Source organism: Rousettus aegyptiacus, unplaced genomic scaffold (genome assembly GCF_014176215.1).
Source record: "Rousettus aegyptiacus isolate mRouAeg1 unplaced genomic scaffold, mRouAeg1.p scaffold_m13_p_8, whole genome shotgun sequence".
NCBI lineage: Eukaryota > Metazoa > Chordata > Mammalia > Chiroptera > Pteropodidae > Rousettus > Rousettus aegyptiacus.
Window position 1 is genome coordinate 87,669,883 of NW_023416311.1, and position 26,132 is coordinate 87,696,014.

The following is a 26,132-nucleotide window of genomic DNA, read 5'->3' on the forward strand; positions in this document are numbered from 1 at the left end:
TTCAGGGGATTAATGTCATTTGGGGACCATTTGATGCTCCCACGTGCTTATTGCATGTCGATGCCAACATTGTGTCCCATGAGGAGCTGCAGGCACTAGATCGAGAGTTGACGAGTTTTCTTTCTTTCTAATTAATTAACTAAGTAATAACATCCCGTTCTCTGAATGTGCTCATCAAACATGAAATTTGGCACTATATGTAGTTCCCTCCTTAACTGAATTTATGTTTGATATATCGAACAGTGCTCAAATCTGTAAACTTGTGGCCTTGAAGAAGAGCTCCCTTTAAAGCATATTTCAGTTTCATGTGAATCTCAAAGGAATCAAATTAGTCCTTATCAAATCCTAGTTGCTGTTCCCATACCTTCCTCTGGTTATTGTTCTTATTTATCATGTTCACTTTGAAAACATCTTGTTTTTTATTTCCTAGGCATCCTTTGCATATCTCTTAATGTTCGAACTATATTACATTTGGTACAATGCATAGGATGATGTCTAGGGCACCCTCTTGTACATGCAAGGGAAGGAAGAATAACTTAAGTCAAAAGGCAGTATTTCCTAAAATACTGGGGAAGCCTTCATTTCCCTTTGCATGTAAAACATCCGCTAACAATCAAGCTAAAGGGGTTAATATTTTACACAGGCCCTTTGCCATAGCGGTAACACTCTTTCGCTTTCTATTTTGAGACATCAGTGTTTTACAGTGTTAATGGAGCGATGCCATATTATTACCTGCTATAGCTAATAAACTGATTTATAAAATCACAGTTCATAGCCCTTCTCTCTTTTAAGTATATCATGGACTCGCAGATTTATAGGAGCCTATTCTTCATAGAGATCACCTTTGACCCATAATGAAAGTGAGAATGCTGATTAAAAACATGGATTAAATATATGTATAACTATTTTGGGGACAAATGATAAGGTTGTGGAAGAATGAGACGGTATGAAGAGATAGGTGCTTGGCTTCAGGTCTGGAAGTTTTAAGAGATGAGGTTATTAGGAAAAGTAAACTTGATAGGACACAGTCGGTAATCTTAATGTTGGACTGTGAGGCAATGGCTAGAGCAACCCAGCAGGAGGTTTTACTCATTCACAAAAAATTGACATGAAACACCTTTCTAGACAGCGCTGTGGTCAGATCTGCTGGCTACTCTGAAGCCAGAGTGTAAAACTGAAGATGAAATGCCTGTCAAACTTGCTTGAGAATGTGCTAACCTATCGTGCTGGCCTTATCTCCAAGCTGATTAAAATGTTCCTTTTTTCATTTCCAAGGTTCCAATAGAATTGTGTGTACAGCCATCCCAGACATTATCACATTTCACTTTTTTTCTACTTGTTTGTTTGTCTGCCCTGTCAGGTTTTGAGACACTTGAGAACAAGAGAATTTAGCGTTGTGCCTAGCATTAGCACCTAATAAATGTTTATTTAATTTTGTTTGATTTAATATCCAATAAAGGTTTGTTTGAAAATCTTGCTTTCTTAAAACTGCAGACTGCTCCCAGGTTGCTTGGCACAGACGAGGCTATTAACATCAAAAGTTCTCCATCTCCTCCTCTTGCCGTGTGGGAGTTTTTGACACACATGGCCTGGACACAGACAATCCTGGGTACTTTGCTTTGAGGCTGGCTGCACAAGGGTAGGGAATCCTTCTGGGGTAGGAGGCAGTTGCTGCTAAGTCACATGTAAAAGATGGTGAAATATTCAATTTCCTGCTGCAAGACAGATGCAATATGATTTTTTAAGAAAATAAACTGCAGAGGGGACATCTGCTTTATACAAAAAATTTTCACAAGCTTCTTTTGAGAAGCAAGTATGTATATGTGCAATTTTTTTCCTCGGAAAAAATTAAGCATTTAATTAGCTTCTCAAAGGGATACGGAACCCCAAAAGGTTAGTAACTACTGCTCAGTGTGAGTAAACAGAAGTTGGCTTTCAAATATCAAGCTTCTGCTACGATAATAAGTTTCTTTACAGGAAAGATAACATCTGAGCCTCTTTTTTATTTCCCGTACCTTGTACAACAGTTCCCAGAACAGTCAACAGGGGTTTGTTGGGATAAAATGCATCAGAAGTAAAAGCAAGGCTTACTTGAAAACCATCACTACCCAGGAAGGCCGTCATTACGTTGCTGCTTGCCTTACCCACCACAGTGTACTCGCTTGCAGGCTAGTGGAAAGAATTTACCCCTTTCTGGAACAGTAGGAATTTTCATTTTTATTGGTCCGTTTTGAAATGTCCAAACCCTTTTCAATGTCCAACTGCTACCACCACTAACTTTTATTTGTTTGGTACTTCTATTTGTAAAGATTTTACACTAAATTCTTTAAAAATTCTGTGGGATACATAGCTCTTCCAGGGAGTAGGACTTCTGTGATAATGAAAATCAGGCCTGGTTTCCCTCAGATAGGCGGCTTATTTTCTTATTCTTTTCCTCAAATGAAAAAGAAAAGACCAGAGTTCCTGTGAGAGCCCACACAATTCACGTTTTAAACACAGCAGAACAATCCGAGCAGGTCTGTAACAGCAGGAGACCAGGAAGATGTGAAACAGCCTGTGACTTTTCTGATAAAGTCCACACAGCTGGGGTTAGGCTAGCACCTGGCCACTACAAAGCAAGAGGAAAAAAAAAAAATTTCTTTTTTCTTTTTTTAAAGGAGCAGTTTAACTTGCTGGCTCAGCAAATGTTTTTCCGGACTTGACCTTACTCTTAGCCCTTCCTCCCGCCCTCGACTGTACCATTAAGTCTTAGATACTGGGGAGACTAAAAAGTATAGAGAATGAATCAGTAATTGCCCCAAACTTTCCCCCACATTGTGCTTGGCGGCACTTGCTACTTTCTTTTAAGTTGATTGTAATAATCAGGTCAGGGGTTTGCTCTGCATACAAGGTCACAGCCAGAGTGAGCATTGAACTTTGGACTGTAGCTGAGGAGTGAGGTAAACAACAGGACTATAAATATCGGAGTTTCTCACAGTGCCTTTGCGAGCAGCTGAGCTGAGCAAAGAGAAAGGAAGCTACCCTGTCAGAAGGGGCGGGTAAGTAGGAACTTTGTGTTCTCCAGTACTTGATGCCTTTAGAGTTTGGTAAATATTATGATTCTGAATCTTACGACAGTGTTTCTTTCCTTAGAAGAGATAAAAAAAAAGAGATAAGTAAAGAAAATAAAAATGATACAGAAGAGAACAAAATACTCTAAAACTGGGAGCGGTGAGTGCAGTTCGGCAGTGGGCGCATTGACGGTCTTGTTGATTTCTGCCCTGCTTTCTGCACAGCCCAGAGTGAAGATGGGAGCAGGGGATGATGGAGAAAGTTAACTTTGACTGTAGAAAGTCGTGATAAAGTCGTGATGTTATATAGGCAGTATTGTATGTGGAGCTTCATTATTTCTCACTGCAATGCAGAGTGAGAACTCTAGGGGCAAAAACAGCCCATGGGTTTGAAGAGCAGAGATAAAATATGGCCATGCTATCTATGGTGCTGTAGAAATGTCCAGGGATACTGTGAGTAGTTTCAGACCCCTGCCCCCTACCCCCCTTAAAAAAAAGGGAGAGCAAGTTTGGTCCACTGTGCAGGAATGGTCACCGTTGAAAGAGTGAAAATCCATGTCAAAATCGGGCGGGCTGGGATTAAGTGCTAAGTGTTGCAGTTGATGTGGTGTGTGGATGCTTTCAGGTGAGTGAGGAATAACCCTCAGATGCCTGGAGTTCAGGGGAAGAGGATGGAAAAAGGTTCTACATGCCCTGCCTTTTAATGGGGAATTTTAAACAAATGTAGGTTGTATGTGGCCAGCAAATCTAGGTTATGTGACTGAAAAGTGGTGGGATTAGTAAAATTTATAACTACTTTCTAAACATTATTGATCAGCCTCCAGTAAATACAATTTTGTTATTTATCTTCATTATTTTATGTAGCTGTCTGATCACTCTAATTACAATAAAAAATCTACTATGTAAAAAATTATCTTAAACACAGGTGAAAAGCTTATTGATTATAACAGAGGAAAATCTGAAACCTTTGCCAATGGTTTTAGTTATTTTTTCATCAAAAAATTAAATAAGGGAAATGAAATAGCCTTTAAATTCATATTCACTATTTAGCCAATTGGAACGTTATGCTACACGGCAAAGTGAGAGTATCAAGTGCTGATTTACGCTGAAGGTTCTATAATTACTAAACTACTAAATTTATTTTCTAGCTATTCCAGCAAACAACAAAACAGCTGGAATGACTTTAATGGTCTATTTGCCATAAACAAACAAAACCCTGGCTGCTGTAGTTATTGAAGGTGACCTATCTAAAAACTGCTATTTAGTCATGTTTTATATTTAGCAGAACTGGTTTGAATCCAGATTCTCTAGTGACTTTCTACCTGTGTGGATTGGGCAAGATGCCTAAAGTCACTCTTAGTCATAGTTTCCTCAACCGCAATAAATGGTCACATAGTTGTTAGAATTAACTGACATAATATAAAATAGTGCTTAGCACGACCTGCATATAGTTTTATAAATGCTCAATAAATGATAGGTATAATAAGGATAATTGTACCATCAATATAAATACTAAAGAAATTCCCTAGATTCCATCCAGATGTATCTTCTCCTTTTTTAAATATTATAATTTAAAAAATATTATAATAGTTGGGATGGTCTTAATTAATTTATCCTCTTAACCAACCCCTACCCCTTTTAGTTAGGCTCTTATTATAGAGGTAGGAATTTTGTGGTGTTAAATGATATAAAAGATAATCAGGTTTTATAAAGTTCTATCCAGATTTAGCAGTGCGCTGGAGCCCAAATCAATCTGATTTTAGCCTTTCTACTCCCCTCTTAATTCTCGGCTAAGAAACTTATTATTAGCTTCCTGCCCTCCAGGCACCCCTCCCACCCAGAAAAGTGTTTTTTTTTTAATCTTTTTTCTTAATCTCAGATCAGCGCCTGAAAATGTGCCAACTTCCTAGCTCTGGAATTTTGTCTTGATCTCTCTCCTCAGACTCCTATGTCAAAATGAGCCTGATTGCCTGTGTGAATTTTTCTTTCTTGGCTTGTCTCTGCTTGTGTCTGCTGAGTGTGTTTCTTTTTTCATCATCTCTCTACAATTCGCCTATTTTATTTGTTAGTTTCGGGAATATTTCTGGTCAGCTATTTAACTTTCCTACTCAGAGGGGGCATCTTTTTACCCGAGAATGTGCTGTCTAGTAACAGAAACTTCCTGAAAGTACTGGTAGCAATAAATAGAGTGTAGATTCCAGTGAGTCATAAATGGTACAGGGGACAGTGAGTTCTCCTTGGTAAGATTTTTTTTTCACTGGTTCTTATTTATCTTAAACATGGTAGTAACATTTGGGCAGGTTTTTAAATCTGAAAAGATTCAGATCCTTTAATATTTACATAGCGTTATATTTTAAAGAATAAGAGCGACAAAAGGAAGCCATACCCCAAGAGACTTATAAATGTAGAAGGTTTGAACCCGAAGAGCTAAGTGCCCCACATGAGCCACCTTCGTGTTGGCAGACTGTCCTCACCGCTACCTCCATTATTCCTGTGTTCTCTTTCCATGCTGGCTCTTTCTCTTTCTGTGCAGGATCCCTGGCTTACCCTTTCCTTTCTTAGATTGGTGGAGAATGGAAAGGAGCAATCAGAATATGCTGTATCTATCTCAAAAAAAAAAAAAAAAAAAAAAAAAAAAGCCCATTTGCAGAATGTTAGTTATAGTGGCCACAGTCTCAATTTTTATTCTAAATATGTATGTATCATCTCCTAGAGAAGTGCTTGGCTCCCTGTTCAGGCAAGTCTTAGCATGCTTGGTGCAGTGTCTTACCTAATAGCATATAGTTAAGAGGGACTTTGACAACTCCCTTGCCTCCTCCCGCTGATCTTTTCACCTTTATAGGAAGATTTGGTGCATGGAGGTCCAACATAATGAGCCCAACAATATGGAGACAGAATCTATGGCTAGAATTTATAGGAAAGTGAATTATATCTGCTGGATTTATAGAAATCCTAGATATGACCATGAAGCCATCTTTGAAGATGACATAAAGATTTTTCTCTTTTACAGGACAACACTAGCAATGTGGAGAAGCCTGGGCTTGGCCCTGGCTCTCTGTCTCCTCCCTTGGGGGGGAACAGAGAGCCAGGAGCAAAGCTCCTTTTGTAAGCAGCCTCCAGCCTGGAGCATAGGGGATCAAGACCCAATGCTGAACTCATATGGTTCAGTTACTGTGGTTGCTCTTCTTCAAGCCAGCTGATACTTTTGCATTCTACAATCATCTAGGTAAGATAGCCTTTCTGTGGTCTGAGGGAAAAGCTATTAAATACACACACATATAAAATAAAAATAGAAAAGATATATTTATTAAATCACATTTTTGGAAAAACTATACATCTTTGCGTAGAACATGTTAGAAGAAAGACTAGGAGGAAACACATCAAAATATTTAGTGGTTTTCCTCGGTCTATGGAAATTTTTTCTTCTTTTTGTGGACATATATTTTATAATGTCCTACTAAGTATGTATTACTTGTGTAATGAAAATGCTCTAAAATGTACTCCTGCAAATGGATTGTTATTTCGATATAATATAACAAGCAAAGATGAGTGCTTGCTGTGCCAGAGTAGACTGAACACTAGATTTGCTACAAAGGTCTTAGATCGTTTAACAAACATATATGTAATTGTTAAAGGTATATAACAAATGTGTTAAAATATTTCTTGGGTTCTTTGCCAAATATTTAGTGGGTAGAATTCTCTGTAACTGTAGGATGGATTAAAACATATACACTTCAACCAGAGGGTATAGGGGATGATGGAGGGGGAAGGTAGACAGGGAAGAAAAAAAAATTTAAATCAGTTCTTCAATTAAAAAAAATTAATTAAAAAACCATATACTCTTCATAGGATCAGTTTGAGGACTAGATGAGCTAATGTTTGTGCAAGCATTCAGCATAAGGTTTTAACTGGGCACAAGTGCTCAATAAATAATTTTAAAAATGAAAGTTTTAGTCCTTTATAACAATATAAAGAAGAGGTGTAAAGAGAGTTTTATGTGTAAAAAATAGAGAATGAGGAGAAAGAGATGTCACTAATAAAATTAAATGAATTATTTAATTTAAAATTGAATTATTATTATTATTTTTTTGTATTTTCCCCAAATATTTTAGTTTGGAAGATCTGCGAGTAAAACTGGAGGAGCAAGGTTTTTCTAATATTTCTTATGCTATTGTTAATCATCAAGGAATCTCTTCTCGATTAAAATACATGCATCTTAAAAATAAGGTTTCAGAGCATATTTCTGTTTATCAACAAGAAGAAAACCAAACAGATGTCTGGACTCTCTTAAATGGAAACAAAGATGACTTCCTCATATATGACAGGTGTGTACACACATGCACACACACACACCATAAATTAAAAGATAACTGTTTGTATTTAATAGAGAGTGATTTAAGATAAGACATTTGCTTTTATTTTATTACCACATACTCAGTTTCAAAGTGAGCCCATTAAAATGTTTGGTTTTCATATTTTTGAAATGACTTTCTTTCACATAAAAGAATTTGCCATTCCAGTAAGGAAATAAAGAAAAGTGACTATACTTTCCCCTCCTGTAAATTGGCTTTTTGGTTAAACAAAAAGAAGAATCAATTTGTGTATCACATACAATTCTAACCTAAGAATTCTGCAGATGAATAACCACACTTTGCTAACCATTTGCTTATCTCTAACCTAATTAATAATTTTAATGCTACATATCTAAATTTCTTAACTATAAAGTATGTTAATTATTTAGGTATAACCAGCAAAAATCTACCTTCAATTCCATGAACAAATAAAACATTTATATTTTGAGGGAACCTGAGTGCATATATTCGTTGATATTATTAACATTCCTAGTTGGTGCTCTGTTTCTTTTTGGCTCTTCAGAGATGGTGAGACACTGCTTAGGCCTAAGCCCTCTTGTTCTTACTCTAAATAATTTTTAATATTATAAGTCATTCTTTTAGAACCACAAACTTCTAATTTAGTCAGTTGCAAAGTACGATCCTTTGATATTCACATAAAATCATACATACTGGGTAAAATGTGGGCAAGAAGGACATTTCAATTCTACCATTTTTGAGAATGCCAAGTGTTATAATTCAACATAATTGTGTCAGATATATTTTTAAGTAAATGGGCTACTGGCCAAGACTCTTAAGATTTTTTAGTTATGCTGTGATTTCTTATTCTATGTAATTTGTGCTTCCTTAGCAGCTATGAAAAGCTCATGTGATTTGCAGAGCCTAATGTATGACAAGTCAGGGGTTTGGGCATTGGTAGAATTTTTAAGTCAATTACAAAATTGTATTTGACTTAATCACACTGACTATATACTACACGGTTTTGATATGCTTTATAGCGATCTATCTGTAACACAAAAAAATGCTAGTATTAGACTCACTGTAGTTTTGCTATGGCCACCTGACCTGGTATGCAGGGCCAAGGAACTTGTTTGAGACCCCATTGAAGAAATTTTACTGAACGCATGAAAGTGTCTTAGTTGTAAAACCATTAAACCTATATAATACTATTCTAGACCATGCTCAAGTAGCATCACGACACAGAAAATATTATAATGACAGACATTGTATTTGTCCTTTTTTTTTTTTAGATGTGGCCGTCTTGTATATCACCTTGGTTTGCCTTTCTCTAGCCTAAGTTTCTTATATGTAGAAGAAGCCATTAAGATTGCTTACTGTGAAGACAAATGTGGAAACTGCTCTCTGACGGTATTTTTCTCAATTATTTTTACTGAGAGAAAAGAGGAAATCTTTTAAGAGTTATCTAATTAAGTTAGTGTTTCCTGACCAATTAGCCAGTCCGTGTTTCTGCTGGTGCACTAAAAATAAACTATGACAGTATTTATTTTTAATAATTATACATACTTCCTGTTACGTAACACACACTTTTAGTTTAAGACATCCTTTCAAGACCATATTGATACTTTTATCTAGAAAGATTTTAGAAAACAAAAAAACAGCATTGATCACATATTTCTATTACCGCCAAATGACGTGACGTGAGTATAAGTGCTCAAAGAACTCTGCCAACATAAAATAACGTTAGTGTAATATCCTGAGTGTGGTTCACATAAGAGCATACCGGATAACTACTTAATTTGTCAAGGATTCAAGACTGTCATCTTTTCCATGAAGACTTTACACCATCTGCCCATTCTGCAGTTGGATTACTGCATTTACTTCAAAAAGGAATAGGTTTTCTACTCATTACTGATATTTTTTTCCTAATAAACATGAGCATATTTCTTCTTTGTAATAAGGAAGCACTATATTTAAATATTGTTTATAATAGAGATACTCAAGGAATTTTAATTTTTATTAACTAGACTTTTCTCCTTTTACATGGAGAAGGAAAATAATTCCAAACAATGTTTACTAGATAGGGTAGATTGGCAAAATTTAAACTCAGGTTTAAAAACAATTCTGAATTTTAATCATAAGCTATACTTCCATCACATTTTTCCCAGCTCTAAAAGAAGGCTTCTCAAATTTTAATGAATCATTTAATTTAGTTGCTAAGGAGTACAACAGGTTAGTTACTTTAATTATGTCATTTTTCACATTTTAATCTTCACAATAATCTTACTGTTTAGGGTCATTTTACTGTTTTTTAAAGATGAAGAGACTGAGATAATGCAAATAAAGTGTTAACTCAATGTCTAACTTTTACCAAGTGCTCAACCAATGCTAGGTATATTGATTACTCATATTTTGGGGTTATTTCAATATTTTGCATTTTTGCAAAAGCCTAATAGTTATAAATATATGTAGTCATATTGAAATAAAGGCAGTATCAATTCCAACGATATGCTCAAAATTTACAAATCATCTGTTAAAAGGAATAATGTACCATATGTATCTGATATGCCAAATAAAATTGGAGTTTTTCTATTTTATTGTACCCTGGATGCCATCAATTATACGACATATTATTTTATGTACTATTACAAAATGCTGTCAGTTAAAGTAGGACACAAGTCTACAATGCCATCAATAGTAGGATGTATTCTGATTTTAAAGATATTAAAATATGAAAAAAATATGTAGTAGAATCAATAAAATATGGTAATTGGTTTCTTGAAACTAATTATACTACTATAATTGTGTTTGTTTAATCATTGAACATTTAGAATATTACACAGCATATTCTAAACATTTATCAAATTGTGTTTTAAGTTTTTAATCAAATACTATTAATTCTTAAAAGTAATTTAATAATAACCAAAAAATGTGCCACTTAGTAGTTGTAAATCCAAAAGAATTTATAACTGTCCAAACCTTCAAAACACCAAATCAAACAACTTTGTTTTCTCAAGTTGATTTTGTAAATTTATTTACAAGTAACTTTAGGTTGAGGGTTCATATTACATTGCTATATCTATAAGCATTGAGCTATGATTTGTGGGCACACAAAACAATCGACTTTTAGCAAATTAAAATACTAAAGGCACGTGGAAGGAAATATTATGCTCAATGGAAAATGGGCAGCCATTTGCTATTTTCGCCTGACAGCATTACAGTAGGGACACACTGACAAAGCTTTGGTGAAGTTAACACATTTCCTGGGATATGGAAAACTACTGATTTTGACCAGTTTAGTGGCATTTTTTGAATTACCAGAAAGAAATTAGTTTGCCTCAATATAATATTAGATATGATACACTGTTGACACAGGTACAAAAGGTTCCATGTAGGTCAACTGATTTTTAGGATTTGATGTCTGGTTGACTTTATTGCAATTGATTTAAGTTTTTTTCACTAGTTTATTTAGTTTTGCTTCTGATGACATAAATACAGTAGTTTGACTTGCTTTTTAAGCCTTATGTATCTCTCAAGTTCTGAATTCTTGAAAATTTAGGAAATGCTCTTCATAAAAAAAGGAAAATTTAAATTTTGTTGATTTAACTAGTATAGAAGCTGAGGTGAACTGTTGAACTTTAATTATATTATACCCTATTTGATCTATTTTCAAAATATTAATATTAATTTGTAAGATGCTTGAGGATTCTTTGATTAAGTGCAAATATGCACTAGCAGCACTTTATAATTAGGTATAGATAGGAATCAAACTTTAATAAAAAGTCTAGGTGTTGAGATTAACATCTGATTCTTTTCTCAGTACGATGCTAGAAAAACAAAGCCAGTTCAATCCTAATTAATGAATTGGTATTTTACATGTTAACTCTGCAAATCATTTTTCATAGATTCCTGCTAAATCTATAAATGTGTTGATAAGTGATTTACAAATTTGTTCCAGACCCTGGAAGATGAAGGCATCTGTAAAAATGTATCTTTGGTTACTGTGGAACAAACAACTCAGACTCCACAGCCACATCATCATCATCATCATCAGCATCGCCATCGCCATCACCAGCATCATCACAAGCACGAGCATCAGCACATTAGGAATGGCCAGCTTTCAGAGAATAAGCAACCAGAAGCACTAAGTGCACCTGAGAATCCCCCTCCCCTAAGCCTTCATAACCACCATAAGCTCAAGGACCCACAAATACACAGTCATTCAAACAACTGCTATATGCCAGAAAGTGAAAATTTGCAACTATCTCTTTCACAAAAGAAACTCTGTGGAAAGAGATGTATAAATCCATTACTCTGCAAGTTGCTCAAAGATTCAAAGTTGGCTCCTAGTAGCTGCTGCTGCCATTGCCGACATCTGGTATTTGAAAAAACAGGGCCTGCAACCACCTGACAGTGTAAAGAAAAACTCCCCTCTTTATGTAGCTGACAGGGGCTTTGGGCAGAGGAGAACGTCATTGAATCTTGACAGTGACGTTTGCCTCCAGCTGCCTGACAGGCAAGTCAGCAGCTCGAGCCCACAGAAGCCCGCACAAATTGAAGCTGAAAAAATAAGGCAAAAATGTGAAAATGACCTTCAAACTAAATATTTAAAATAGGAAATATTCCCCAAGTCAATCTAGATACAATTTCATTTCCAGCATTTTTATAAGCTGCCCAATTAAATAACCAAAACATAGGAATTGGATTTGTGCAAACATAAAGAAATCTACAAACTGGCTTCCAAATTTCAAAATTTATTTCAAAGAAAAATTTGACACAAACCACTTTTTAAAAAAATTACAGAGCAACTGATAGGTGATTGCAGCATTTGGTTAATATGTCTTTTTCTTCTTTTTCCAGCATTCTACTTGCGTTAATGAGAACAGGAACATAAACTATGACCTAGGGGTTTCTGTTGGATAGTTAGCAATTTAGAACGGAAGAAGAGCAACAAAGACATATTTTCCATTTTTTTCTTTACTTATTTCTCAAAACAATATTATCTTTGTCTTTTTAACTTTTGTTTCAACTGATTAAACCTTTAAAGAAGTGAATTTTGTCTTTTAAGATCTAGAAGTACTTAACATTTTACTATGACTACATTTTAAATATTCATTTATACTTTTTTATATCTAAGACTCATATCTGATTTTTACTATCACATATGAATGAAGCCTTTATATACTGTTTTCTCTACATAGCATTGTATCACACTTTTTAAAAATTGAGAATGCTTGTCTTGAAGGTATAAGGGGGAAGATAAAAGAATGTTGTCTATCTCTTGATTGCTTAGAAAGTATTTCCATAGTCAATGATGGTTCAATAGGTAAACTAAGTCCTATAAACCTGAACTTCTTTATGGTTAATACTATTAAGCAAGAATGTAGTACACAATTGGCAAAAGTGTGGATTTGTTTCAATAAACTCAATTTAAAAGTTTAAAGTTATCTTTTACTCATTGTTATTATTTAGGTAGTATGTCATATTGACTCTAAATAGAAGTAAATTTTTCAACTGCTTTTCAAGAAGTTAAATAGCAACTAATTAATTTACTGCTGTACTCAAAGCCGTTTACGTTTAAGGTGAGAATCTTTGCCAGTAGATTTAAGGTGAGAATCTTTGCCAAGAGAGAGGCGTTGCTCTAAATCATGAATGGTATTACGAAGAGTTGCAATTTCCTTGTTCTTTTCTTCTTGAAGATGTTGAAGCTTCTAAATGGAGCAGAAATTTTTCATTATTGCAATGCAGAAATAATAAGATTAAGTACAAGAACAACAAAACAACAAAGACTATACTTCTGATTTAAGTAGGTATTTAAAAAATGCCTTATTTTGAAAGATCTATAATTTTATTTTTGTGGGACTTAATGGGGATAAAACTGGTATAGGGATACAAAAATACCTTTTAGTGCCATTTGTTTTAACTTGTTCCCTTCTCCCTATATATAGCTTGAAATTGTAAACCATAAATAAGGGAGTTGAACAAAAAGAAATCTGAGTCCTTGAATTCTGAATAGTAAGTAAATCTTAGTTCAAAATATATTATGGAATTACTTAGATGCTCCAGCGAGAGTATTTTGCTAGTGTTTTAACTTACTACTAAAATTCACTTGTTTCAATTGAAAGCGACTTTTAAAGATTATTCAAAATCTATTATCTTTTTGATTGCGATATATTTTAAGAAAAATTGTTAAGTATATCATTGGTAAATATTAGACAAGTTTTATGAAAACACACTAAGAAAGTTTATTAAGCAACAGTCAAGGAAGAAAACCTCACATACCCTTTTGTAGATACTCTGTGGCAAAACAGAAGAATCTGGATATGATTTTGATTTAGTTTGAACTCTTGCTAGTTTGGCATCAAACTGAATCAAGTTTAAAAGAAAGTTATTGAGAACATTCTAGTTAAACAATTAGAAATAATTGTTTCTATACATATAATTCATTATATCCTTTGACATATAATCTGTAATTTAAGTGTATTCTCTGTGTAACAGAAGATAGAACAGTCTTTAAGAAAGGACAAAGAACACCCAAACAAGATTAACTCTGGCTGTATGTTAGAATTACCTGGGGAGCTTTTTAAAAGTACCAAATACTGGGCACTACCTTAGATATTCTGGGTGAGGTCAGCATCATCTTTTTCTTAAGACATCAGGTTTTTCTATCATGTGGGGTTAAGAATCTAGCAAGAAGGGTTGAGAATCTAATTAACTAAAAGATAAAAATATTTTCATGTTACTTTGTGCCTCTTTAAAAGTATAGTATATCAACAATCATGGGAGAAAAACTCATATACTCTCAGTACAGACTTTGAGGCTGAATAGTAGAATTTGGATATGATTTTGTTGATTTAGTTTGAACTCTTGCTGGTTTGACATTAAACCAAGTCAAATTAAAAAAAAAAAATTCATAGGCCATTCTTACAGGTCATATGTTTTTTTTTTGCAAAATCTTCCATATAATTTTTCCTTTCTGGCTGAGTTCAGTATACCCTCTCTGGACTAAGAATAAACTCTCTGTGAGATTGTGTTCTAGTTTTAGGTAAAGATAGGGATAATTACAATGAAAATAAATATCAAAAAGAGTTCTGTATATCTGTCGAACAATATACTTGGGTTAACAGGACCTGGACGGCAAACAAAAGGCACATTTTCAATCAGTAGATTAGAAATTGATGATAGACTTTGAAACATGGCCTATTGTACCTCAGTTGGCCACCTAGCACTCTGTGGTTTGTGGTTTCACTTGACCACAAGGCAGTAGCAGCAGCAAAATGCCTCTAAAATCAACAAAGTCCCCTTTTGCTCAATGATTATGCAGTCTTCAACCTTGTGTACCTCACCCAGAACCCCAGGGTTACCAAACTTTCAGGAACATGAAAAGTAAGTTATCTGAACTAAGCCTGTGTATTCTGATAACATAAGGTAAAGTGGGAGTCAGGTCTAGGGAAAGTGATAAAATAATGATGAAAGAGAAGTTGATAAAACCTAGAAAATAATTTAAAGGACAAATATATTGTCAAAATTGCAATATCTTTGAGATTTTGACATCTAGTTAAACAACCTGAAAAGGCTTTCCAGCCAAGAACTGAAACCTTTGAGATGCCCTATTTGAATTCGCTTGAAAAAATTTTTTTTAAGTATCTGGTTTGTCTGTCCCTCTGATATATATTTTTCTACGTATTTATTAGGAAGAAATCTGTCTCTTTTTATTCTAAATAACGAAAAAGGAATTTCTAGTTGGTTTACTAGGATTCCACAATTTCTGCTGAGCAGAGAGTAATGTTAAGGATTAGAAACACTCTCCCCACAGCTGGAATGGTAATCCTATGACTGCCTGCATAGGCTCAGCTGTAAAAATGCAGGTCTCTGAATTACTTAACCCTTGTTCTCAGAGGAAACAATACCCTCTCTGGAAACCAAGATCTTTTGAGTGACTAAAGAGTCCCACCTTCAGGCCAAGCGCTGAAAGTCAGTGTAAGCTAACAGTTGTACCGGGTTTGAGCATTGTATGTGATGGAGAATGAGTTTGTGTGAAGCCCTCTCACAGAGGTGTTTCTATTCCCGAAATTTATCTTACTGTGATGAAAAATAACCAAAATATGGTCTAGACTAAGGGATGCATCCTCAAATTTAGCAGAATCTTAAACATTCACCTCTAGCTGTAGTTTGATGATTTCATTCTGTTTTTCCTTTTCTTGAGTTCTTAACTTTTCATTTAACTCTGAAATTTCCACTTCTTTTTTCTCTAACAGTTCTTTATTCTTTTCTTCATTTAATTCAACTGAATAAAACAGAACCAAATAAAATCAATTTGCCTTAACATTTTAAAACTCTTATAAGCTTATATTTCTTTAGTATTTTAAATAAGCCAAAAGAAAGTAAATTTTATTGGTAAAAACATGTAGTATTTTAGAAATTGTTTATGTGCAGGGTAGCTTTTAGATATTTTTGAAAAACCCCTAGAGAATAAATAGATTTAGTGGTTAAAGAAGGATACGAAGACTAGGTTCCTAGGTATGGAGGACTCCAAATTACTGGATGACTCTAGAGCTACATCAAATACCTGCTATACTCTATTCAATACAATTAGGCCTCTCTGATAGTCATACTATGTCTTTATGCTTCATTAAGCTTTCTCTTCTCTCAATTTCCTTATTACTATAAATGACACCATATTATCCAGGATAAAAGCCTCAAGGAAATCTTTGATTTTAAGAAGAAAAAAGTCAATTAGTCTATGACAAGCCCCCCAAATAATAACTCAGTCCCTAACTAATCTCCTACTTACTTAGTTTCGGGCCTCCTTTTTCCTCAGCTGGACTTTATCTAGACTATTGCCTATCTCTACCCCTCTAAATTCTGTTGCTGTTAGTCTTCCTAAAGCATACCTCTAAGTATGGCCATCACTTTCTTAAAAACCTTCAATCACTTCCCATTTTTTTTAGCCTGGCAATTCAAGAAGTCAAAGAATCCAGCACTAGCCTCAGTTTTTGGCCTTTCTCTTGCTGAACCTTTCTGTGTAGTGTGAAAAAAAGGTGGAATATGGACTATTATTCCATAGCATGCCCATGTCTGCCCCTCTGTGTATCTTGGCTTTTATTTTCTCTTTGCCTAGAGGATATTTTTCCCATCTTCACCAATCCACCTTACCCATATTCAAGATATAGGAGCAGGGCCTAGCACTAAGGTCCCATCTTAGCCTGGGATGAGGCAAAGTCCAGAAGGATATATTTAGCTATCCAAAACCTTAGAAAAATTGACCTACATCTGGACTCAGTCTGTACCCACTATGTGCCTGGAGGTAGTACTACTGAAGATATAAATGCAGAGAAGTTGTGATTAAAACAGAACTAAAGCACTGAAATGGATCCATCTTCAGATACTATATTAGAGGACAGAAGCATAATTTTCTTTATCATAATTCCCCTGAAAGGTTTTATTATTATGATTATGTTGGCCTTACAAAATGAACTAGAGAATGTTTCCTCTCTTTTTCTGTTAATCCTCTGAAAGAGTCTGTGTAAGATTGGCACTATTTTTCTGAAAATATTTGGTAGAATTTCACCAGGAAAGCCATCTGAGCCTGGAATTTTTTTTTATGGGAAAAATGTTTATAATAGACTTAATTTCTTTAATAGACATAGAACAATTCAGATTTTCTATTTTTTCTTGTGTTTTGTCCCTCAACAATGTATAATTCATCAAAAATTTCAAATTTATTGGCACAAAGGTGTTCATTATGCAGTTAATTATGAAGGTCATTCACTTTTTAAAGTCTGAAGTGCTTTTCTTATTCCTGATATTATTTTTACTTTATCCACTTTTTTTGATTAGTCTTGGTGGGAATTAATCAATTTTATTAGTCTTTTCAAAAAATTTTGGATCTGATTCTCTTTATTATGTATGTGTTTGTAATTTCATTAATATCTGACTTCCTTCTTTCTAATTTCTTTGGGCTTAGTTTGATTTTTTCTCCTAATCTCTTAATATAGGTATTTAGGTAATTGATTTTTAACATTTTCCAACATGTGTATTTAAGGTTATAAATTTACCCATAAACACAGCTTTATCAGTGACCCACAGTTTTGATACGTAGTCTAGGTAATTCACTTCAAAATCTTTTCTAACTTCCTTTAGGATTTCTACTTTGATCCCCAGGTTATTCATAAATAATTTATAAACATATAGGAATTTTCTATATGTCTTCTGCTTCTCAGAAGACCCAAAGAAATTGAAAATTCTTTTCTAAAGTAGCTATATAATTATAGTCCCATCAGTAAGGTAGCAGAGTTCCAGTACTTCTACATCCTTATCAACACTTGATATTGATAGTTTTTAAGATTTTATTGGTTCTAAGGGGTTAAAAGTGGTATCTCATGGTTTTAAGCTGCACTTTCCTACTCACTAATTATGATGAACATTTTTTCATGTGCTTATTTTCCATCTGTATACCTCAAGGGAAGTGTCCAAATATTTTACCCATTTCCTTGTTAGGTTATTATTAAGTTGTTAGAGTTCTTTTATATTTGGATGTAAGTTATTTATCAGATAGGTATTTGCAGGTATTATCTCCCAGCCTGTGGCCTGTCTTTTCATTTTCTTAATAGTGTTGAAGGACAGAAGTTAATAATTTTGGTAAAGTTCAATTTAGAACTTTTTTTCTAATAGAGAAAAAAATGTTTTGTGCTTTTTGTTACTTTCCAAGAAATTGTGCCTAACTCAAGATCACAAAGATTATCTTCTTTGCATTCTTTTAGCAGTTTTATAGATATGGCTTTACAGTTAGACCAGTCATCCATTTCAAGTTGATTTTTGCATATGATATGCATAAATAAAGTCTCATTAAAAGGTTTTTAATGTCCTTCTGAAACTGGTTAACTCTCAACATAAGTTCAGGTCCACTTTACTGAAGAAAGAACATTTCATTAGTGAAATGATATTCAATATGCTGAGTATATAAATATCAAAGTTAATTATACATTTTATATTAATTTTATAAGGACATCAACTATTTCATATTAAATAATATCAAATGCAAACATTATGAACCCAATTTAGAAGTGTAATTTATGTCACAAAAATATATAGGAAAGTAAAAATCCTAAATTAAAAGGTATTAAGGCAGTGTTCATTCAAGAATACTGGTTATTACTGAAAAAAGTTTATATATGCATTTCATTTGTTTTATGATATATTAGAATTCAGTAAATTAAAAATACTTACTTTTTTTCTGCATATCCTGATAAAGTTTCCTTATTTCTATCTTATGTCCCTCCTCTTTGATTTTCATCTCACTCATAAGTTTGGCAATAGTACTCTTATATTCCTAAAGATTAAAAAAAAATATTCATTCTTCAGTCTAAAGATATGTACACAATATTTTAAATTAGAAAGGTAAATTTTTCTAATTTTATATGGATTTTTTATATGTAATCATAGTTAGAAGGGAAAGATATTGTTTATTATTTGAATAATCAGCTTTGAGAAGGATCAATTTCTGGTCAAAGGAGATAAATACCATTTAGAGATGTCTTTTATCTTTTCTTTCTAAATACTCATCATGTGTTGAGCATATCATAGATGCTTAAAATATTTTGCTTTATTGTATGAATAAATGCCAGGAGAACATTAAAATAGGTCCAATCAAAGCCAAAGGTATACTTTAGAGCTAACAGTAGGCATTGTTCAAAATCCAGTAAGCTTATATAATGCTGGATGAACCTCTTTGAATGTGGGCTGAACTTCTGTTTCTGAAAATTATATAAACATCTCTAATTCTCAGAAGGAAGTTAAGCACTATCCATGTAAAGGGTTAGCTATATGAGAGGCTAGAAAAGGATGGATTTGTGATTTGAGAAGTTCTCAGCAGGTGCCTGAGATTAGCTTCTTCATGGAGGTGACTTATGCTAATACGGAGAGGGGCATTGAGAGAGAAAAGTCTTCAAAGATAAAATTTACAACTTTCCCAATAGTATGTTCTTACATAAAGAAATCACTCGCAGGCAGAAGAAAAGAAAAGCAAGAAGAATAGTGAAGTATGATAGTAAAAAAGAGACTAATGAAGGCAAGAGGTCAAGAAAAGCCTCTAAACACAAAGGCAGAAACTTTATTTTTAATCACTGTTGCATTCCCCACTCCTAGAGTATAACTCTTGATGGATATTTGTTGAATAAATGAGTGCCAATAAGAATTATTTAAGTCAGAAGTTCTTAGCTTAGACTCAGTGAATGGGCTTTCAAGGATCCATTAACTTCCTGAAATTGTGTGCAAAATTATACACACCAGTGTACTCTTGAACATTTTTCTCAGAGAGGGTTCACAGCTTTTAATAGATATTTGATAGTACTGAGGAGGTAAAAAGAAAATCAAGATCCATTGGCTTGAATGGCTATAACTAAATATGGAGGTATGTTCATCCAGATTACATAAATTCAAAGGGATATAGTCTAGATTCCTACTTGCACTACGTATCCTGCCAGGCAACTTGCAAGAATAGCCAAATCTATACAACCATTGGCTTTGATTAAAGTTTAGCAAGTAAATGTAGGGGTGAATCTCATAAATTGCCATTTTTCATGTGCATGTATCTAAATTACTAGGTGAGTAATTACTGACTCAACTGGTTGCACTAAGCACTTGCTACTCTAAAAGATGAATTTATCTATCTTTTCATTCCTCATTGACTTTGCCATCTGAAGATGCCACCACTAAAGTGGAATGCTTCCATTAATTTGGTGAGACCCAGAATTTTCACTCCAATCTTCAAGCATGAAGACCATCTTAATGTCTGGGCTGGGGCCAGGCAGTATCTCACTAGGTTCTTCTCCCTCACTTTAGCTTGTGTGAGCCCTAATCCCTCCTTCATTCTAAGGGGAACAAGTCCCAAAAAGTTCTTGGTGCTTTCTTTCTATTTGCCTTCTTGGGAACTTTAAATGCCAAGGAATAAATAGCCTCTGGCTATTGTATTTTTGATATTAGAAAACTTAAGATTCTCTGTCTACAAATTAATAAAAAACCTCTCCCAGTCTCATAAATATGACCATTAGGCACCTCCCGAGTTTCTTTCTAGGCAGTGTGGTTCTCATGTTTTGGATGTGCCTGGAGTTTTGTACTAGATAATTTTCATAGGATTGAGGTCATCTTGAGTTTGCTTTGGACAGCAGCTAATTAAGATGTTCAGAATCTTGGGTTTTGGTGTTTTCTCACTAATTTTCACCATCCTGAAAATTCCTATGGTATTCTAGACAAAGCAATATTCTATGCCTTGACATTTTAGAAGAAAAAGTAGGCAAAAATGTCCTCCCCTTCTCTCTGCCCCAGTTGCACCCTGACTTCATCTACTGTTAGCTCTAGAGGCAACATATGGAAAGGATGGGAAAGAGTAAAGGAAAGGGGTAAAGAAAAAGAAAAAAAGGTGGGGTACATTCTGGAGATATTTAAATTATCTCAAAATTAGTGATGAGAAGCTACCTTTTTTGAGAGCACAGACTGACATTATTCACACTCCTAAGAATTACCCAGAAGCCCTCGGAGGGTTTTTGAATTAGCTTGTGTTTCTTCAGAAGTTCCTCAAGTGAGAAACCAGATTAAATTTAGAGGTTATCCTTTGGGTTGAAGTTCTAAGCTTGAGACAGATCAAACCTGAACTTCGGAAATCTTAGATCTCTTAAAGTTTGACATATTGGCTCTTGGAAGATGAGAAAAATTAGCATAATAAACCTCCCAAAGGGCAGAGAAGTGGGAGCTGACATTGACCGAGCACCTTTTATGTGCTAGTAACAGTGTTACATGTTTTATAATTGCTATCCACTATTTTGTTCTTAAAGAAGAAAAGAAAAAGTAGCAGAGGGTATGGTGGCTCTTGGGAGAGAATTAATTGGTGATGCACATAAAATATTCCTTTCATTTGGATGGTTCAATACAATTGCAAGAGATTACTCAAATCATAAAGATTAAAGACTCATTTACTTTATAGTAAAAAAAAGTTAAAAAGTACTAATTAATAGAGTATACTCTAGAGTAAAAACATAATAAAAATATGTAGCAAAATAGTCGCATCTTTTTTCTTGGCAGAAAGAAAAAGTACAAGTGACATATTAGTGCATTATAGTCTGCAAAAGTACTAAGGTTCTCAAAATTTCTATTCATCAAAAATTCTGGCACATACATATATGTACTCTACAAATTTTGGCTGTCTTTATTAATTAAAACAACTGCTTTTTTTTCTAATTTGTAAAGATAAATGCTTTACAGGGAGGGATTTGATAGATATAATGATACATAAACTCACCTGTTCATGAGATTTTAACTTTTCTTTCATAACAACAGCATTTCTTTTTAGTTGTTCATTTTCACCTGTGTAAAAATCATCAAAGAACATCCCAATATATAACACTTTTCAATTAATATGGGAATGTTTAACATTTCAAGTTTTCATTCATGTATGCATTCGACACATGCAAACAGCATCTACTACACATCTACTACACATGCAGAGTGCACGACTGTGGCAATGTTGAAACATAAAAAATTATTGCTCTTCAGCCTCTTGATGAGACAGATGCATAGGTACTTATGATACGTTATGATAATTGCTCTGTAATGGTAGTATGTCTGAAACAGCATGGATACCTGTGGATGCAAGGCCTAATTCAGCCTGAAGTCAGAAAAGGGTTTTCAAAAGAGGAACCAGTTGGGCAGAGACTTAAATGATAAGGCTTACCCCCGTGTTGGAGGAGGGCATTTCAGATACAGAAAACTAAACAGAACACTTTGGGCTTGAGTGAGTATAGCAAATTTGGGGAAATTACAATTCAAGTACCATATTGTTGGGGCTTAAATTGTGAGGAGGATGTGCTAAATAGGTTGGGGCCATAATAGGAGGTAGACATATTCTGTGTGAATTACTTTAAATTTAATTTGATATGTTATAGAGTCATTAAATAATTTTGAACAGTGTAGTGAAATGATTAGTTATATGTTAAAAATATTATCTGGCAGTGCAGAGGTTGAATGGAAGGGTTTAGACTCTAGAAGAATGGATATCAGTAAAGATATATTAAGTAAGAAATAATAGGAGCCTAAACTAGGCCAGCGGCAGTAGGAGACAAAAGGAAAATGAAAATAACTAAATTATAAAATTACCAGAGTGCTTAGTGACTGACTGGATAGCTGAGGCAAAAGAGAAAGAGGGACCTTTGCCTTCTAGGTTTCTGGTTTGGGTAACTGAAAAATCTTCAACAGTTTGGGAAAAATTAAAAGGGAAAGATTTTTAGGAGTGAAATAATGAATCTAGCTAGATCTTTACCATGCTAAATTTGAAATGGTAGAGATATCCAGGGGAACATATCTGGTAGGCCAAGAAACATTTAAGAGTGGCCAAAGGAAGAATATCTTATGAATAAGACTGAGAAGTATCCAGAGATACAGGAGAGGGTGGTATTAAGAAAACAGAGGTTAAAGGGGTTATAATCAATGGCAATACACGCAATAAAAAAGATAAAGTGAAAGAGCTTTGAATTATAACTTTGGGAGATACCCAATTGTTTTAGTTGAAGACTAAGTGAAGGCGAGAAAATGGGGATATTGAGCACAGACTATTATTCCCTTGAGGTTCGACCATAATAGGAAAGAGTGAGGACAATTGAAGGGAATAAACCCAAAGTCGAGTAAACTTTGTCTTCTTATTTGTTTAAAGAGGGAAGAGATATGAGTTGATTAAATGCTGAAGAAATGGCCAATAAAAAGAGGGAAATGAAAGTCAGAGAAAAGAAGGAACGACAGGAGATGCAACACCCTGGAAGAGAGAGGGGGAGAGATGTGTCTGAAATAGCCCAAACTCAACGTACTGTACGTGAGATGTGTGCATTCCACAATATGCAAATTGTACTTCATTTAAAAAATCATTTCCAAAAATTCCATTAGAGTGTTAAAGCTAGTAATTATAGGAATTTACAGTTCAGGGAAAATGGACAAAATATAAAGGGTCAGTCATTCTGTATTTTATCTTTGGTGTTGAGGCTGAGAGTGCTGGCCACAAATGGGGCAGGGTACTTTTTTATCTATGCATTATTGAATGGCTATATGGTAGATTAGCATTAATTTATCCTGAAAACTTTCAATATATACTTAAATATTCTACATTTAAATTTAAACTTGTTTTTAATCAGTTTAAATACAGTGCAATATAAAAAGAAAAGCTTCCCATCGTACCCCTCTTCCATCAGTGAGTTCGACAGTGATATATTGAATTTCCCTTCATCTCTGAGTTGCCAACATCTGAATGGAATTTTGGATGAATTAAAAGACTCTGCAGTGATTTCCATTACTAAACATCCAGGTTGGTCTAAAACTCAAATTTTCTATTTCAAATTTGAAAGTTTTCATAACGCTTATCACTGGCTAGATTTGGGGTCTGAAGGACTTGATGGAGTGGGGAAGGAATCTTAGTTTTCTCTTTAATTGTCCTTCCAGTCTAGCTCTTCAGGGTTGGTCATAAGGACGAGGAGAAATTCTCTAGATAATTTTGGGGGTATTCTCTGATGGTTGTGAATTGCTTCAGTGGGATGAAATAATGAAGAGTCTGGATTCACCTCAACTTTTGGTAACATGTTAGCAGTTCTCTTTAGAATGTGAGGATATTTCACTTAAAAAAAAAATCTTAGGCCCTAGTTAAGTTTAATAGGAAAAGCCTCGCTCAACAGACCCCCACGCCCCACCACCTTAACATAATCAAGAACTAGTCAAAACAACAAATCAGTGTATATTTTTGCCATTATCTGAGTGATGCTTTAGGAACGGTTGTCTTACAGTATAGTAATTTTGAGAGGAGACCTTGGAAATGGAATCTACTTGTGAAACTATTGCAGGAGCATGGGTAAGAGGTAATAAGTATGCGTTTTATGGGTAAAAAAAATGATGATGTTGGCTAGAGTAAACAGTAACTGCAAAGTTGAAGTCTGGGTAATCAGGAGAAAAGAGGTATTTGGGGTAGAAAGAGAAAAGACAGAACTATGTTTACAAGGGAAGATGATGAGTAATACAAATATCCATTAGATCACATCATTAAAATGAAAATAAACATCTAAAATCAATTTGCTTTCAAAGATTATGATCAGATAGTAAAGTGTTATATCTTAAAGGATCATATTTTTAAAATACAGAACTTAATCTTGGTGGTGGCTTCATTTTTTTTGTTGAAAAATTTGCTGTTTCCTTGAATGAAAACTTCCAATAATTTGAATTTTTTTTTTCAACTGAAACACTTATCTATAAAATATCCTACATTCTTTAGAACAAAAGAAATGTTTTCTACTCTACCCTACTCCATTCTAATAGGATTTTCAAACCTTGGAGACACAATGCATTAATAGTCATGTAACCTACAAATTTTCAAAGTAAAATGTATCTTGTTAGCAGAATATGTGTATTTTAGAATTAGGAAACTAGAGATTTTAGAGGATTTGATCTTAATAATAATAAAAAATAGGCTTTACTTTCTTTTATCATTCAGCTTTGTATGATCTCCAAATCTAAGGGTGTGTGTGTGTGTGTGATAATAATTAAGGATTGAGAGCTGCTTAAAAAGAGATTGAACTAATGAGGCAACAAATACCTCTTGTATCTATTGGAAATGCTGAATCATCCACTGAAAGATGAAAGAAAAGGTGTTTGATGTTTTCCAATTTATAAAAGTATACTTGCTTGTTTTAGTATATGAAGCATCTGTAAAGGGAAGCTAATCATCCTTCCCCTGCCTCCTAACCTCATTGAAGTTATCAATGAGAACAGCCTGGTCTGTATCCCTTCCCTGCTTTTCTCCCAGCTTATACAATTATATATAAACATACCACACATTTCTACAGGTTTTACTTGTTTTTACTATATAAAATTGTACTATACATATTACATTGCAAAGAATTTATTATTAAAAGTGGACATTCTTTCAACTCTGTGATTTTTCTATGCATATATATGCATATATTTTTATAATTTTACATAAATAGGATCATATCATACATGTTGAGATACTTTTATGACAGTCTGTCTTCTTTCTTTTCTTTCTGTCTTCTCTCTCGTTTTCTCCTTCTTTCTCCACCTCCACACCCCTGTTGTAATTGTGAATCCTTCTAGTTTTTCTTCATGCTCTTAACTTCTGGATTATACATATGCATAATCCAGACACATACCCATTTCCATATTTTTATTCATATCTTTTACCCATTTAAATTTTTTTATTTACCTCTGCTGGTCAATTTGTAGAGCTCTTTGTATATTGTAGATATAAACTACATTGGTATTTGGAAACATGTTTTCAAATAAATTATTATTTTTTTCATTGTTGTTGTTGTTGGTGATTTGTTGCATTGCTGTTAAGAAAGTCTGTTTTTTTTTCTTTATATAGCATCTGAGGTTCGCACATTGGTTAAGAAGATATCCCACAGTTCTAGTTGCACATGTTGTATCCTGGACTTTCTTTTAACTTTTTATTCTTTTTACACTACAGTTTTTTACCCATCTGGAATTTATTTTTGATGTTCTGGGAAAGAGTCCAACTTCCTTTTCTTTCAGACGGAAAGCTAGCTGTGCCGGTACCATATGTTAAAATACCATTCTTTTTCCAATAATTCAAAATATTCCTGTATCATATATTATATTAACAAATATTGGGGCCTATTTCTAGAATCCAGTTTTCTATTCTTTCCATGGATATATTTTTCAATTTCTATGCCGATACTATTATTAATTTCATTCTAATGGTTTCAGA

At 34.0% G+C, this 26,132-nt stretch overlaps 2 protein-coding genes across 2 annotated transcripts in view; one reads left to right on the forward strand and one right to left on the reverse strand.

Moving 5' to 3' along the window:
- Positions 1-2,889: 2,889 nt before the first annotated feature.
- On the forward strand, positions 2,890-12,803 carry SELENOP (selenoprotein P). Its single transcript, XM_016133703.2, has 5 exons — positions 2,890-3,038; positions 6,061-6,276; positions 7,163-7,375; positions 8,653-8,770; positions 11,319-12,803. Exons 2-5 carry the CDS (start codon positions 6,074-6,076, stop codon positions 11,961-11,963), a joined length of 1,179 nt encoding a protein of 392 aa, XP_015989189.2. The 5' UTR covers positions 2,890-3,038; positions 6,061-6,073; the 3' UTR covers positions 11,964-12,803.
- The window catches only part of CCDC152 (coiled-coil domain containing 152), a 29,293-nt gene continuing 15,312 nt past the window's right edge, over positions 12,152-26,132 (reverse strand). Inside the window, exons 5-9 of the mRNA XM_016133705.2 lie at positions 21,657-21,721; positions 18,590-18,692; positions 15,520-15,647; positions 13,643-13,726; positions 12,152-13,071 (exon numbers count right to left, since the gene is read on the reverse strand). Coding sequence (XP_015989191.1) covers positions 12,922-13,071; positions 13,643-13,726; positions 15,520-15,647; positions 18,590-18,692; positions 21,657-21,721 — 530 coding nt within the window. The 3' untranslated portion in view covers positions 12,152-12,921. The remainder of the gene's footprint in view (positions 13,072-13,642; positions 13,727-15,519; positions 15,648-18,589; positions 18,693-21,656; positions 21,722-26,132) is intronic.